General features: G+C 44.0%; 1 protein-coding gene across 1 annotated transcript; it reads left to right on the plus strand.

Moving 5' to 3' along the window:
- The first annotated feature begins 14,034 nt into the window (after positions 1-14,034).
- Positions 14,035-15,928, plus strand: kctd12 (potassium channel tetramerization domain containing 12). Its single transcript, XM_003218656.4, has one exon. It carries the CDS (start codon positions 14,314-14,316, stop codon positions 15,292-15,294), a length of 981 nt encoding a protein of 326 aa, XP_003218704.2. The 5' UTR covers positions 14,035-14,313; the 3' UTR covers positions 15,295-15,928.
- The last annotated feature ends 713 nt before the right edge of the window (positions 15,929-16,641 follow it).

The following is a 16,641-nucleotide window of genomic DNA, read 5'->3' on the forward strand; positions in this document are numbered from 1 at the left end:
TTATCCGAAGGACCATATTCTCCCACATGAGTCTGCTTGTATCTCAAGATCTTCTGGGGAAGTCCTTCTTTCTATCCCACCATCTCACAAATGTATCTTCATGAGAACATTTCTCAGTGGCTGTTCCCAAACTCTGGAAGTACCTCTTTAGAAAGGCATGGTATGCTTTCAGACTGAAGCAAAGACATTTTAATAAACTTGAATTTTGCCCATTAATAGCAGAGGATGGGTTTGTCACTGGGAGGTGGCAGACTGCCAACATGTTGCACACAGCACCATTCTGATAGGGACATTATCAAAGGTGGCAGTCCTTCTCCTGTATCAGTTTGCCATCTCCATGCAACAAAGTCCTCAATGAAAAGAGGCCTGGAATCCAGTTCCATTTTTCACCTTTGGAGAAAATGCTGATAAATAGAATCAAATCTGACAACACCGACAGGGAGTAAGTTTCATTGAACCTAATTTAAAAGTGAGACAACATGCCAAGAGTTGCATAGTAAGGACTCTATATCAGTAGTTCGCAACCTGTGAGTCTTCAGGTGTTTTGACCTACAACTCCCAGAAATCCCAGCCAGTTTACCAGCTGTTAGGATTTCTGTGAGTTGAAGGCCAAAACATCTGGGGACCCACAGGTTGAGAATCACTGCTTTATATGAGCATGCCTCAGTAGGCAGGAGGAAGGAAAGTGATCAGTTGTCATCAGACATCAACTTGCTGCAAGTGGCCTTCAAATGGTTTATGAGTCCCATAACACCCAAGTAGCATGGTCACGGAATGGGAATTATGGAAATTATAAGCCAACACAGGTGGAAGTCACCCAAACTAGCTCAACAGCACTCTTGGCTCTTTAAAAACATTTCCCCATTACAAAATTTTACATTACCTTACAAATATAATAGGATATGTCAATCTTCCACCCCCTACCTCCTACAACCAAAGTGTATTTATGGACCTAAATATATACCACTGTCAATTACAATGCGTATAGCTTATCTCTGAAGTATTGATTGATGGGTTGTGTTTTATCCATTTTCTCCCAAAATGTACATTTCTAAAATGTTTGATCAAGAGGTGATTTAAGTCTAGATTTTATACAGAAAGCAGAAAGGATGAAAGGCCTCCAGGTTTCTTCACTTATATCTTCTTTAATTTCTACGCTTGATGATCTGACTGTATATGTTCATTTTTCTCATAATACTATGCACACACTAGCTAACTTTGTATAAACAAACCTGTTAAAATGTCCAAAATTTTGTTATTTCTAATGTTTCAGCTCTGCATGATGTAGTAGGTTGAGCATTGGGGTGCAACCATGGAAACCAGGGTTCATATCCCTGCTCAGCCATGGAAACCCACTGAGACCTTCCTTGGGCAAACTCTCTGAAGAAACTCACACTCATCATTAGAAGAAGGCAAAGGTCAACCACTTCTAAACAAATCTTGTCAAGAAAACACTGATTGGTTGGTCTTAGGATCACCATAAGTTGGGAATGACTTGAAAGCACACAATAATATGTTCTTTTAAAAAGTGCTATCAAACTTTCAGCATTTTTTTCACTTTCATATATAGATATTAACAATAAATATCCTCTATAGTAGCGCAATCAACACTCCTGTATTTTCCCGAAATGCCCATACTTGAGTTAATTTAGGGGGGATCCTTCCACTTCCTATATTCACCTTCTATTTGTTTCATATATTTCTAGTAGTATATCCTTTTCTCGAGTCACTAGGCCATTCCCTAACTTGAAGCAAAGATTGTTGTGTGTTTTCCAGGCTGTATGGCCATGTTCCATACAGCCCGGAAAACACACAACAACCCTGTGATTCCGGCCATGAAAGCCTTCGACAACACATTGAAGGAAAGATGTTGGGATGAAAGAAGCTGCAAGGACCCATGCTATCCCCTCTATGGCTCGTGGAAACTATCCCTATGTTTGGGAAAGATGGAGGTTTGTCATGCAATGTACTATCCCCTTGCCACCGCAGTCATTGCCACCTGTGCCTTTAAGGCTCCCTGCATTATCCTTCTTACCATTTTCCATTTTGGTGACTTCTCATTGCCTAATTATTGCCCAGCTGCTGCCTGTGCCTCAAGCTCCCTCCTCCAATGTAGGCAGCTGAGGGGGTGGGGAGACCACCTGTAGCCTGGGTCCATTCCTCCTCCCATTAGCCACATACAACCAACCATTTGGGTGTAACTAGGGTTTTGGTTGAACCCACTGGTTGCAACAAGTGGTCATGTGGGGCCAATGTGGCCAGTCTTGGGTTGCCTCTACAAAGGAGGGGATCCATGGGGCAGGACGGGAGGGGAGTCATCCAGCCTCCGGAGAAAGGCTAGATCACTCCAGGAGGCTTAGTTCCTTAAACACATTGGGGGATGTTGGGGCAGCTGAAAATTTAATCAGACTCAGTGAGATTTGCATAACTTGAAGTGAGGGCCCTGAGCCCTTTATGTCCTGGAAAATAAAATTAAATTAAACCCCATTTCCTTGGATTTGCCAAAATCTCTATTCTCATAATATTTTATATATTGGTGAAGTTGGCCTGATTGTTTTATCCATGCTATTTCTATAATATATCTCAAAGTTAGAGTTCTTTTGTGTGAATTGTACCTCAGCACATTCTATTGCTTTGATTTCTGGATGACTATGGAGTTGTCTACATCTGCACAACTATCCAGTCACAGTTCAGAGTACTCTGCCCAAGAGATGCCCAGGATTCAATCCATTAGAACCACACTGCCTCATAATATATTGTACTGACATTGTATTGATAAGCTACACATTGCCTCTGCCCAAAATCAGATCAGCTCATGTGATGACTCATGGGCCGTGTAGTCCTGTTCCTAGTACTGTTGTGAATGATGAAGAGGAAAACTTGGGTTTTCCACCATTTCAGCCAGAAAAGGAACTATCCCAGCCAGAAATTGAGCCTTTGCACCTGCAAGAGATTTGTCTTCCAGAAGTCTGTCAAACAAGCCCCGAGCCAAAATCTCCCCCGTTTTCTCGCCATGATTTTTGTAAACAACAGAGGGGAGTTCAACAGGCGTCTCGCAGGAGTGCTAGGATAGCTGCTAAGCATTCAGCTGATTAAGCCTGCTTCCCATGGGAAACTTTAAGGAGTCATACATCTGGACTCAGAGAATAGCTTTCGTTTCTGGTTCTCCAGAGAACTGCTCTTTGGCGGGAAAACTAGACCCTATTTAGGTGTTTTGCCCACGGAGGGATCTTGCGGAGTCAATTCGTCAGCAACTGGAGTAGGTTGTGTGTGGACAGCGCTACTCCGCTTCCAAGCCTTCGTTCCTGTTTCCAAGCCTACGTTCCCGTTCCAGCCTTGTTTACCTCCGCGGACCTTGCCTTGTCTTCCTAGGATTCAGCCTTGTATTCCAGGACTCTGCCTTGCCTTGTTTTCCGGATTTTGCCAAGTATTCCACGGATCTTGTTCTTGCTCCTCGTCCTTGCTGCCTTGTATCAAGCCCTGTTTCAAGTTACTACCTAGCCTCGCTTAAGTTCCATGGACTAAAGGACCTTGTCATCTCCCCTCACTTTGCCTGGCAAAGTGAGTGTTTCGGTTATTGGATTACAACTTTGGACCTTAATATTTCATATTGGACATTGCTTCTTTGGACTATTTTTGACCTTTCCTGAAAGGTCTATTTCTGGACTATTTCATACACTTGCTTTTATTAACTTTATATATTCCTTCAATAAAGATATTAGATAGAATCTGGCCTCGGTGTATGGTTATTGGTGCTCTGCAGCCTGGGTCGTGACAGCTCAGCTTTTTCTTTCCTCAACAGCCATTGACACCATCACATCATACCTTATTATTGCTATTCTCGCCTTTGCTCATTAGATACATTTCTATTGAAGAATATTGCCTGAGGGATTCAGCCAGAGAGGTGGAAGAAGTGATCCCGAGGAAGAAGAAACATTTTCCTTCTTCATAAGAGTAAAGTTCCTGATCTATCCCTTCATCCTTGATCTCATGCCTGGGATTGGTTTGGGAGTGGGTGGTGACCTCAGTGGCCTTTATGATTAATAAAATGATAACTGGGATCCACTAATGTTAAACATACACATATACCCAAGCAAGTAACACTGAATTTTTTAAAAAGACGGCAGTACTTGCCAGCCACCAATCTGTCACGTACTCCTCTCTCCCATGCCATGCTGATTCAGATGGACACTGGTAGCAAAATAAGATATATTTTTTTACTTGAAAACTACAGAGCAAGAAGTAAATTTTTGAAAATGGCATTAAAGTCTAAAAGAAGTGCTTTCATTATCAAAATAATCATACAAAGTTCATACAACTCTGAAATAGAGGTGAAATAGATTCTTTTACTGTTCCAGATAACTCCTGGTGTGTATTTATCATTTGTAAATTTTACTTATTTAGCTATTCCAACCAATTGTTTGTCTTGTTGAGAACTCAATGATTGGTGAATTTAGTCCATATGTTATTTTTATTTTTGCAAAGGAAATATAGGGTTGCATTTCTTAAACCCATGTGATAATTAGTTCAAGGAAGTTGTTTTGACTCTGTACCTTATTTTCACCATCACTTTGATCAGGAACATCATCTTCATTCTTTGAGTTTGAATCAGTTGGTATCTAGCTACTATTTTTTCATGCTTTTGACATTTTTCTGTAATAATTCCTAATTCCTATTCAGATTTTTGTGACTTTTTATAATTAATTTTTAAGCAAAGAAAGTCAAATGACTCAATCATGTTGCCACCTCCAAGACAGGAAACCATGTCTTCCTGATAGCTCCCATGTCAGGAGAAGTCTATCACTTTTGTTTTCTTCCATATCTGGATATTTCAAAGCTCATTTCTTTAGATTAATTCTTTCATTTTAGATCAATACAGGCTTTCATCTTAATGTACAGTTTGAGCCTGAGCAATGGCCACATCAGAAAACACAGGTGCTACATTAAGTGTTTTTAAAAATGGATTAAGCACAGAATTAAGCAAGAAAATGAGGAGAGAGAAAACCCCAAAACATTCTTGTTCTCATATAGTGGAATGAAACTCTTTAAATTTCTTCCATGATTTGCCTGCAGAGGAGTTTGAGGGGAAAAAAGAGTTTACAACTTGGTAAAAATCCTGTATTTTGTATGTTCACCAAAGTCAGTCACAGGTAGCAATACTGAAAAATGTGTGTGTGTCTATCTGCATTAATTTCCTTCATCACTGTGGGAAGAAGGACATTCAAAGAGACTCAGGGAAAGCCCGCCTTAATTAAGCAGATGAATTAAATGGATTAGAGTGCTATTATGTTTTGTACCAGGGGATCTCTTTGAAGCCTAGTCAGAAATCTCGATTGATACAGAATGTTTTTGGCAGTGGCTGCAAGAAACATATCTTTCCAGCATTGAAATGGTTCTGGAGGCCTTTCAAAGAGCTGATCTTAACCTTTGAAGGCCTTAGGTGGTGTGGGACAGGGATACCTGAACTGCCTTCCATACATATCCATTAAGGATCTGCATCAAAGCACAGACAGGTTAAATTGTGTACCTTGAATTAAAAGCATCCAACTTAGTATAGACATGCAATGATCAGATCCAAACATTTCTTGACATAGATTCCACCCCCTCATATCAACTCTCTTGAAGTAAATGAGCTATAGTGGTTACACTTTCATTTATCTATATTTATACTAGCTGTGCCTGGCCACGCGTTGCTGTGGCGTTGTCTGGTGGTGTTGGTGAGAAATTGTTGAGGTAGTGGTGGTATTGAATGTCTGTTGTATGGTTGTCTTTATGTTTAGTATGCACACTGAAGTGGATTATATGGCAGTGTGGAGTCAAGATAATCCAGTTCAAAGCAGATAATATAAGATTCTAAATGGGTTATATAGCTGTGTGGAAGGGCCTTGAGTCTGCACTGCCATATAATCCAGTTCAAATCTGATAATCTGTGGAAGAGGCCTAAGTGAGGCCTAACTGTGCCTGTCCCCTGGGCTGAGTAGGTTGCTAGGAGACAAAGTGGGCGGAGCTTAGCCTTCAAACTGGCAGCAATTGGATAAAAACTATTATTCCTCTCCCTGTAATTAGGACTTTATTTTTCTTTTCTTTTTGTTGTATCAACCTAGAGCCGTGAATGATGGTTTGTGTTGTCAAATTTCGAGGTTGGGGGGCCTGTAGTTTTGTTGTTTTGTCCGCTGCCCTGATGCCATCACTCTTTTATATATAGAGATAATAAAAGTCAAAGTTTGTTTGCATGTATCTATCTATGGACTTCATCACAAGTCCTCCCCCGTTTCCACACACTTCTATTGGCAGTGTAATGACTTGGGTGTCTGCTGTCAAACAGATGGTTTTAGGAGTCCTTGTTAGGCCCATGGCCAAACATTAACAGCTATTCACTGGTGTGAAAGATTTGACCTCATGATACTTTTTGCATTACCTTTGCAGTCTGAGACTTGAAAAAGCTATGAAGACTGAAAACTAATGCAGGAGTGATTTATTCTCTTTTAACCTGCTTGTACATGTTGCTCTTAGGGGGCTATGGGTCACACTTGCACGCTTTTTCTTTCTTTGCATCTGCATTAAACAGCTATGAATGGTTCATTTTCAATTTGCCTTTGCCTGGAAAGGCATGCTCCCCAATGCAGGTGTAATACACATCAATTGATACAGATTTGATTTGGTTGCTGGCTGAAGGAATCAAACTAGGTAGAATGTGTTTGGGGTCCCCCCGTTTTACCATTTGCTGTGAGGGGTACTGGGCACCATCAGCGAAAGGGCTAGAACACTTTTCTGTTATATACCATCTGCTGCCTCATTTACCATCACAGAAGCTTATGCCATAGAAATAATGTGCACCAGTATCTAGCACTGACAGAATCCTTAAAGGCCTGGAACTACACCCAGAACAAGGCAAGGGATCATAATCTGGTGGTTTTTTCTCCCACTGCGTTTTACCATTTCCACCACACTGGCATTTCCATTGCCCTCTTGCAGTACCAGGTGTACCCTAATTTCAGAGGATTTGAGCCTACTGAGTTTCTGGGATCGGTGTGTGTTTGTCACAGACCTGCAGCAAAAGAGAATGATAAGAAACTGCCAACTCTGCAGAAGTTGGATACAGAAGTATATGACAGGATCCTGGATTATAACATCACATCTGAAAGTGTCTTGCATCTCCATTGTGCTGTGGACTCACAGATGCTTCGTTCTTGTAGTCTGAATATAATACAAGGGATGGCTCAGAGCTTTGTTATAGGTATGGTGGCCCTGAAAATTCAGGGTGAAGCATCTCCACCGTAAACACCTGGGACCACATGGTTCTGCTTAAATACCCTTTGTTCTTTATTCCTATACACATATTATAGGCATAGATATGGATGCATAGCAGTGCCTCAAATCCAAATTAAACAATGGACTATACAGAACCAAAATCTTCTTGTGGACACTTCTCTAAAGCTATGATTTGGGGATTTTCAAAAGCTATTATGTGGTCTTCTGTGTTTAATGGGCTCTCCTTCTAAGTAATTGCACAAGATGGCAGCCTTAGTTGTTGGCTGTGATTTTGTTCATTAACATGTTTTTTTCTCTAATCTGCTTTGATAGTTTGTTTCAAAGTCACAAGCAATCTAAAATACCAGAACATTGTGCGAAATAAACAGGGAAGAGAGCGCAGAAAAGCAGCTCCAACCCTCTTAATAAATTCTACAAAGTGTTAATTAACAGAGTCTCTTCTTTTCCCTTTCCCAACATGTGATATTAAGTGCATGAATATAGCTTTAATATCCATACTATTTTCTCTTTGATTGCCAGCAAAGGTTAAACTACCACTCTAATCTTTCACTTCCTAATTGACTAAGTGCAGTCTTTTTGTTGATGCTTTTATTTTTACTTCTCTGCAAAATTTCTTACATGGATTGCGCAGTCCTAAAAGCAAAATGACAATATAATGTTATATAGATACAGTAGATCCATTCATTCACAGATATTTACTCTCAGCTCCGTATCCAAGTAATTGCATCTATCTCCATCTGAGGCATGTAAACTTCACTGCCTTCCACAAGAATTATTCCCAAGTACTGGTAAGTAAGTAGGTGAATTTTTGCCCATATTACAACCAGGAAAATTGTGACTTCCTTTTCTGAGTATCTGCTGTTGGAAAACACAGGAGGAAGACAGAACTTGAGCGAAAAATGACTTTTTTGGATGTCAGCTCCCAACCAACATGATTTCTGACATGGACATGCTTTAGCAGCGGTACCTGGAAATTAGACCTCTCAGAATGCTCTGCAAACAGTGGCAGATTTATTATATATCAGGTGTAACAAACTAATTTTCATTGAGGACCACTTCAGCCTTATGGTTGACTTCAAAAGGCTGTTGAATCCATCCATGAATACGGACTAACAATAACTTTTTACATAATGGTTGGTGCTCTTTAGTTTTTATCCACTTTGGGTCCCCAGATGGTATTGACTGGCAACTCCCATCACTTTTTATTATCCACCATGTGGATTGGGATAATAGAGATTGTAACCCAAAAGCACTTGTGGCTCTGAGGTTGGGAAAGGTTAAATGAAATGTTAATATGTTAATATCATACCCACAAGCCTTGGATCTAAATTCAGACCCATTATCCTGACTAAACAGAACACACTGCAGCTTTCCAGACGTCATCATATCCCAACTCCCATCAGCTCTAGTCATGATGCCTAATGATGAGCAATGCAGAAGTTGTAGTCCAGCATCTAGAGCAGGCATGGGCAAACTTTAGGCTTCCAGGTGTTTTGGACTTCAACTCCCACAGTTCCTAACAGTCTACCAGATGCTAGGAATTGTGGGAGTTGAAGTCCAAAACACCCGGAGGGCTAAAGTTTGCCCATGCCTGATCTAGAGGGACATATTAGATGACACAAAGGTCCAGATTTGGCCTCAAAGCCTTGAGTTTGACACATGTGGTATACAGATTAAACCATGCAAAGTAGCCTCCTTCAAGACAACTGTTCTTCGCTTTCTAGAGGAGAGTGAACAAACATAAAGCCATGGCTCATTCTGATGAGCTTTTACGTTTTTCACTTGTGGTTCACAGCTCCCTTATGCCTTTATGGGCAGAAATGGCCCTTAATTCTGTCCCAAAGTTTGCAACCACCTTGCCATACATAGATCAGAGATGAGTGCAAACATGAGCTAGTTCTGTTGCAGGGAAGAGGCTTGAACAAATCTTTTAACTGCTTATGTAAAAACTGCTTTTGTATGCTGCAAGTGAGACTATGCCACCACTTCCTGCATAGTGCAGCTAAACTTTTCATGCCTATTAAGGCAGCAGTCCTAAGCATGTTTATTAGGGCTGCTAAAAGCCACTGGACTTCATGGGATTTACTTCTGTGTAAACATATTAAGGATTGGTCTCACAGGAATCTTGTATGCAAGACTCCAGAATACCTAACGAATTGCTGTTGGTGGAAATCACTTCAGGCGATTTAAAAAAAAATTTTTTTTTATTAAACAACACATAGAAAGAGGAAAGAAAGAGGAAAAAAAGAGGAAAGAAAAGAAGGAAGAAAGAGGAAAAAAAGAAAAAAAAGAAAGGGGGAAAATTTGAAACATTTCTAAAAGGAATACATTTTTCTTCTTCTTTGTTTACTACTGTTTATATAAAACAATCTTAAATTAATCTATAATAAGAAATATAGGGGAAGGGAAGGAAAAAGGACGAAAAGAGACAAAAATATAATAAAAAGAAAAACGTAATAATATAGTAATAATAAAGGGAAGAACAAATCTTTTAAAGTCTGAAATCTGTCAGAATAGCTCAGGTTTTTAAAAATGCATTTTACAACTACACAAATAGGACTGTAGCTACACTGTAGAATTAATGCAATTTGACATCACTTAAACTGCCACAGTTTAATGCTATGGAATCCTAGGAGTTGTAGTTTGGTGAGGCATCAGTGCTATCTATCATTGAAGGCTAAAGGTCCTGTAAGATTAAAACTCCCAGGATTCCATAGCATTAAGCCACTGAAATTCATGTAGCATCAAACTGCATCAATTCTAGTGCAGATGTATCCTTGGAATTTAAAATATTTTTGTCATGGACCACAAAGGAAACAGAAGCCTGGATTTAGAAATCTGTGATGGGGTGTGTATGCCTGGGCTTTCCTTTTACCCAGGGAAGCTTTTTAAAAATTAATGTTGTTCTTTTTGTCAGGAAAAAAGAAGACTGGTACAAAAAAAGCATGGGAGATGTATGCAAGATTTATTTCTGCAATGTCAGCATTCTTAAAACTAAACAACAACAAAAGAGGAAACTTACCCAAAGGTCAGGAAAACACCCAAGTCTGTATCCTTTGCTTTCACAAACCGACAACGGTTGCAAAACCACTTTTTTGCGCAAGAGCACCAGTCCAGTCAGAGGAAATTTTCCACTGTGAATCTGAAGGTGAGGTGGGGTTTTCTAAATCCAGGGTTACAACCCTGCCTTTGAACGACTTGCATAGACATCTTGTGAGCCATGGTCCACTTATTCATCAGAGACAGAAAACCATGTTTGTGCCTTCAAGTTGCCTTTCAAATTCTGGTGACACCGTGTTGAGTGAACTTAAGCAAGACAGCCTCAGGGTGGATGTATAGCATGGGATTCATACAGCTTGACACCATGTTGACTGCTGTGACTCAATGCTATGGAATCCTGGGAGTTGGGACAAGGTCTGGCAAAGAGTGGTGGCATCTCTCCAAACAGATTTCCGGATTCTGTACCCTTGAGTCATGGCAGTTAAAAGTGGTGTCGGGCTGCTTCAACTTGACAGTGTGTGTTACTTCTACTTAGGGCAATCACATGACCTTTATAGAATTTTCCTGGCATGGAATACTCAGAGGTGGTTTCCCATTTCCTTCCTCAGAAATACAACCTATAGCATCTGGTATTCATTGGTGGTCTCCTATTCAGTTACTAACCAGGGATGACCCTGCTTAGTTTTACAAGATCAGGCATGCTCTGTTGTCTTTCAGGTATTTCCAATAGTGGTCTCAAAAGGTAAGGCCATCATACTTGGGGAGGGAAAGCTAACAAACCAAGGCTGGTTTTAGGAAGACTTCTTCAGTTTTATTCCTTCCCCTCCTCCTCCTAACCCGGGAAAGGATGCAACTGAGGAAGCCAACTTGCCTCTTCGCCATGACTGGAAAAGGGCAGTTTCTCTTGAGGTGCAAGTAATGCAGTTTGTCACCACTGGAACCACCATGGCTCAAAGCTATAGAATCATGGAGGTTGTATTTTTACAGTCTTCAGCCCTTTTCTGCCAAAGTGTGCTGGTGCCTCCCCAATCCCAGGATTCTGCAGCCTTGTGTCACGTCAGTGCAAGTGGTGTCAAGCTGCCTTAACGTTTACAGTGTAGATTTGCAGGAGAGACAATCTGCTCTGCTTTGCCTTCCTCCCACAAATGTTTCCTTCCAGCCTTCAACAAGCCCACCCTTAAAGAGCTGGGTCTGTTTAGATACTGGAAAGGCTGTCATAAGGAAGAGGGAGCAGACTTTGTTTAATTCTGCCCTGGGGATTAAGGGTCCTTCCACACAGTCGTATAACCCAGAATATCAAGGCAGATAATCCTCAATAGATTATCTAAGTCCACACTGCCATATAATCCAGTTCAATATAGATTTTATATAGCTGTGTGGAAGGGGCCTTAGACTTGGCGCCATGTATTCAAATTACAAGAAAGGAGATTACACATGAACATGATGAAGAACTTCCTGACCATGAAAGCTGTTCAACAGTGGAAATCTCTGCCTCAGATCGTGGTGGGGAGGCTCTTCCCTTGGAAGCTTGGATGGCCTTCTGTAAGCAGGTCAAGAATTTTAATTGCACACAGGCATTTCGAGAAGGATAAGGAGCATGTTGCTGCGGAGGTTGTGGGTGGGGTTTTTGGAGGATTGGATGTTTAAAAATGCATTTATTGTATTTATTGTATTTTAACTGCAACGTTAACCTGACACACATAGTACTGTTTAATTGTTTTAATTTTTTTTGTTTGATCAAAGTGTGTGACTGTTAGCTCTCTTGAGTGCCCTGTGGAGGACGATGGGACATAAATACAGTTTATAACAACAACAACAACAACAACAACAACAACAACAACAATGTATTGTCAAAAGCTTTCATGGTCGGAATCACTGGGTTGCTGTGAGTTTTCTGGGCTGTATGACCATATTACAGAAGCATTCACTCCTGACGTTTTGCCCACAACTATGGCAGGCATTGTCAGAGGTTGTGAAGTGTTGGAAACTAGGCAAGTGGGGTTTATATATTTGTGGAATGTCCAGGGTGGGAGAGAGAACTCTTGTCTGATGGAGGCAAGTGTGAATGTTGCAATTGGTCAGCTTGATTAGCATTGAGTAGCCTGGCAGCTTTAAGGGGGAATCCTTTGGTGAGAGGTGTTAGCTAGCCCTGATAGTTTCTTGTCTGGAATTCCCCTGTCTTCTGAGTGTTGTTCTTTATTTACTGTTCTGATTTTAGAATTTTTCAAAATACTGGTAGCTAGATATTGTTCATTTTCATGTTTTCCTCCTTTCTGTCAGAATTGCCCACATGCTTGTGGATTTCAATGGCTTCTCTGTGTAGCCTGACACGGTGGTTGAGCATTTCTGTGTTCTCAACCTGCTGTGTCCAGGTTGGTTCATCAAGTGCTCTGCTATGGCTGACTTCTCTGGTTGTGTTAGTGCCTTTCATGTTCCTTGATTTGTGTCTGGGCAATGCTGCTTTTGGTGGTCCCTATGTAGACTTGTCCATAGCTGCATGATATACAATACACTCCTGCAGAGGTGAGAGGATCCCTCTTGTTCTTTACTGAACATAGCATTTGCTGGATTTTCTTAGTGGGTCTGTAGATAGTTTGTAGGTTGTACTGGACCACTCTAACAACCATTATGTCAGACTACACAGAGAAGCCATTGAAATTCAAAAGCATGTGGACAATTTCAACATAAATTAGGAAACTATGAAAATGAACAAAATCTGGCTATCAGTATTTAAAAAAACTCTAAAATCAGGACAGTAAATAAAGAACAACATTAAAATAACAGGAGTATTGCAGACAAAAAACAATCAGGGCCAGCTAACAACTCCCAACAAAGGATTCCCTCAGGCAGGAAGCAGCCGGGCTTTGAAGCTGCAAGACCATTAAAAGCTAATCAAGGTGTCCAAATGAAACATTCACACCTGCTTCAAACAAACAAGAATTCTTTCTCCCACCCTGAACATTGCACAGATATATAAACCTACATTGCCTAGTTTCCAACAGACCTCACAACCTCTGAAGATGCCTGACATACATGTGGGTGAAACATCAGGAGAGAATGCTTCTGGAACATGGCCATTCTGTCCAACTCACAGCAACCCAGTGAATCACTTGAAACTGACAGTAGGTGGATAGGTTTATGAAAATATAGTCTATCACTCTATATACAGTAGAGTCGCACTTATCCAACACTCGCTTAGCCAACGTTCTGGATTATGCGACACATTTTTGTAGTAAATGTTTTCAATACATCATGATATTTTGGTGCTAAATTCGTAAATACAGTAATTACTACGTAGCATTACTGTGGATTGAACTACTTTTTCTGTCAAATTTGTTGTATAACATGATGTTTTGGTGCTTAATTTGTAAAATCATAACCTAATTTGATGTGTAATAGGCTTTTCCTTAATCCCGCCTTATTATCCAACATATTCACTTATCCAACGTTTTGCCGGGCGTTTACGTTGGATAAGAGAGACTCTACTGTATATATACTGTATATGTGTATAGAAATATATAGAAATATCTATCTATAAACTATATTTTCAGAGTACCTACCCACCTACTGCCTGTTTCCGGCATGGCAGGGGGTTGGGCTGGGCTGCCCCTGAGGTCTCTTCAGGCTCCTCATCCCAGAAGATGCCCGTTCCCGCGCTCCGCTTGGAAGGCAGGTATAATAAGAGAGGCGTGGGGTGCGCCTCGCACATTTCTGACCGGCAGGGGGCAGCGGCGAGGCTGGCGAGACTTCTGGCCAATCAGGGGGCCGCGAAGGCTGGGAGCGAGGCGCCTCAACATTCGGGGCTGAAGGCGAGCGGAGAGGAGCGCGGCGGGTCGGAGCCAGAGCGGCTCTCTTTCTGGGCCTGGCTTCGGGGCGCGCGCCTCCAAGCGGAGAGGGCTGAGGGGCGGGCGCGCGGGCTAGGGAAAGCGCCTGCTCCTCCCTCCCTCCCTCCCTCCCTGCAGCGCGGCGCCTCTACATAAGCGCCCGTCGTCGTCGTCGGGCAGGCAGGCAGGCAGGCGGGAGCTGCGCGGCTCGTGGGCCATGGCCTTGGCGGACAGTGCCCGCGGGCTGCCCAACGGCGGCGGAGGCGGCGGGCGGTCGCAGCCGGAGCCGTCCTCGGTGGCTCCTGCGTCGGCGGGGAGCGAGGCTGCCGGGGAGATCGTGGAGCTGAACGTGGGCGGGCAGGTGTACGTGACCCGTCGCGGGACGGTGCTGTCGGTGCGGGGCTCGCTGCTGTGGCGCCTCTTCTCGCAGGAGCCCGGCGCGGCGCTGCCCCGCGACTCCAAGGGCCGCGTCTTCCTCGACCGCGACGGCTTCCTCTTCCGCTACGTGCTGGACTACCTCCGCGACCAGGAGCTGGTGCTGCCCGAGCGCTTCCCGGAGCGCAGCCGTCTCCAGCGCGAGGCCGAGTACTTCCAGCTGCCCGACTTGGTCCGCCGCCTGCAGCGAGGAGGAGGGGGAGGGAGCGGGGCAGGCGGCGGGGCCTCGGGAGGGGGCCTTCCGCGCGACGCCTCGCTCTGCGCCGACGAGGGCGGCTCGTGGGAGGGCGAGCCCACGGCCGAAGGAGGGCCCTCGCCGCCCGCGCGCCGCTCCCCGCTCCTGGCGCCCTCGCTCTCGCTGGACGCCTCCTCCGCCTCCGCCTCGCCCTCCTCCCGCCGCGCGGGCTACATCACGGTGGGCTACCGGGGCTCGTACACGCTGGGCCGCGAGGCGCAGGCCGACGCCAAGTTCCGCCGCGTGGCGCGCATCACGGTCTGCGGCAAGACGGCGCTGGCCAAGGAGGTCTTCGGGGAGACGCTCAACGAGAGCCGCGACCCGGACCGGCCCCCCGAGCGCTACACCGCCCGCTACTACCTCAAGTTCAACTTTCTGGAGCAGGCCTTCGACCGGCTCAGCGAGGCCGGCTTCCGTATGGCCGCCTGCTCCTCCACCGGCACCTGCGCCTTCGGGCCCGAGCAGGGCGGCCCCGCCGACGACCGCGTCTGGACCAGCTACACCGAGTACGTCTTCTGCCGCGACTGAGGAAGGACAAGCAGCCCCCAAACATTCAGCCCCTACCCACCCACCCGCCTCCTTGTTACAGGACACCCCAGTGGTGCTTGTTTCCCTCTCAGCCCCATTTCGGAAGATCTCACCACTTTCTGCCCCCTGTCAGAATTGGAAACAAGCTTCCCTGGAGAGGCCCCTTTCCCCCATGAGAATAACTCTTTCAGCAGTGAATTTCCCTTCCTGGGGATAGGTTTCTCCCACTTCCTTGTTGCTTTACCCCCGTTCTTGGTATCTGTGCCCCCTCATTGCCTTCAGGGGAGCCAATCACCCCCCCACCCCACACACACACACACATACCCAGCCAGGCTTATCCAGCTCTACACACCCATTCACACACATACGCCTTAGATCTAAAATGATCAAGAGTCTGGAGAACAAGCTTAAGGAGCTGGGCATGTTTATCCTGTAGAAGAGAAGACTTGAGAGGAGACCTGATGAGGCCCATGTTTGTGGGGAAGTCATAGGGAGGAGGGAGCAAGCTTGTTTTTTGCTGCCCTGGAGACTAGGACATGGAACAATGGCTTCAAACCATTAGTAAGAGCTTCCTAAGTGTGAGAGCTGTTAGGCATATTTTGCCCCAGAGTGTGGCGGAGGATCCTTAGTTAGGGTGTTTCTGTATCTCTTTCACCTACCACTTCACAGTCGAGCGTCTATCTCAGGCATGGGAAAACTTCGCCCCTCTGGGTCTTTTGGACTTCAACTCCCAAAAATCCTAACAACCGGTAGTGGGAGTTGAAGTTTAGTTTGCTCATGCCTAATCTGTCTCCTTTAAATGCTGCAAATGCCTCCTGCAGAATTCTGGGGTTTGTAGTTTAGGGAGGGGCCTTTAAGCGGTTCATCCAGAGAAGCCCTGGACCTCCCTAAACTACAAACCCTAGAATTCTGCAGGAGGCATTTGCGGCATTTAAAGTGGATTAAAGTGGCAAATGCTCAAATGCGATGAAGCCCACTTTATGGAACCCTGTGTTTGCTGCGGCCCTATGACTCAAGGATCCTTAAATACCTCCCTGAAGTCTTCATCCCTGGTTTTGAATTCTCTAGCACCTCACCAAACTCTTACATATCAGAACTGGATTGCTGTGAGTTTTCCAGGCTGTATGGCCATGTTCCAGGATCATTCTTTCTTGGCATTTCACCTGTAGCTATGGCAGGCAGGTCGGTTGGAAACTAGACAAGTGGAAGGTCCAGGGTGGGAGACATCTGTTTGAGGCAGATGTAAATGTTGTAATTGGCCACCTTTATTCGCCTTTCAGCTTCAAGGTCTGGCTGCTTACAGAGTGGGGGAATCCATTGTTGAGAGGTGTTAGCTGGCCCTGATTG

The sequence above is a fragment of the Anolis carolinensis genome, chromosome 3, assembly GCF_035594765.1.
Source record: "Anolis carolinensis isolate JA03-04 chromosome 3, rAnoCar3.1.pri, whole genome shotgun sequence".
Lineage (NCBI taxonomy): Eukaryota > Metazoa > Chordata > Lepidosauria > Squamata > Dactyloidae > Anolis > Anolis carolinensis.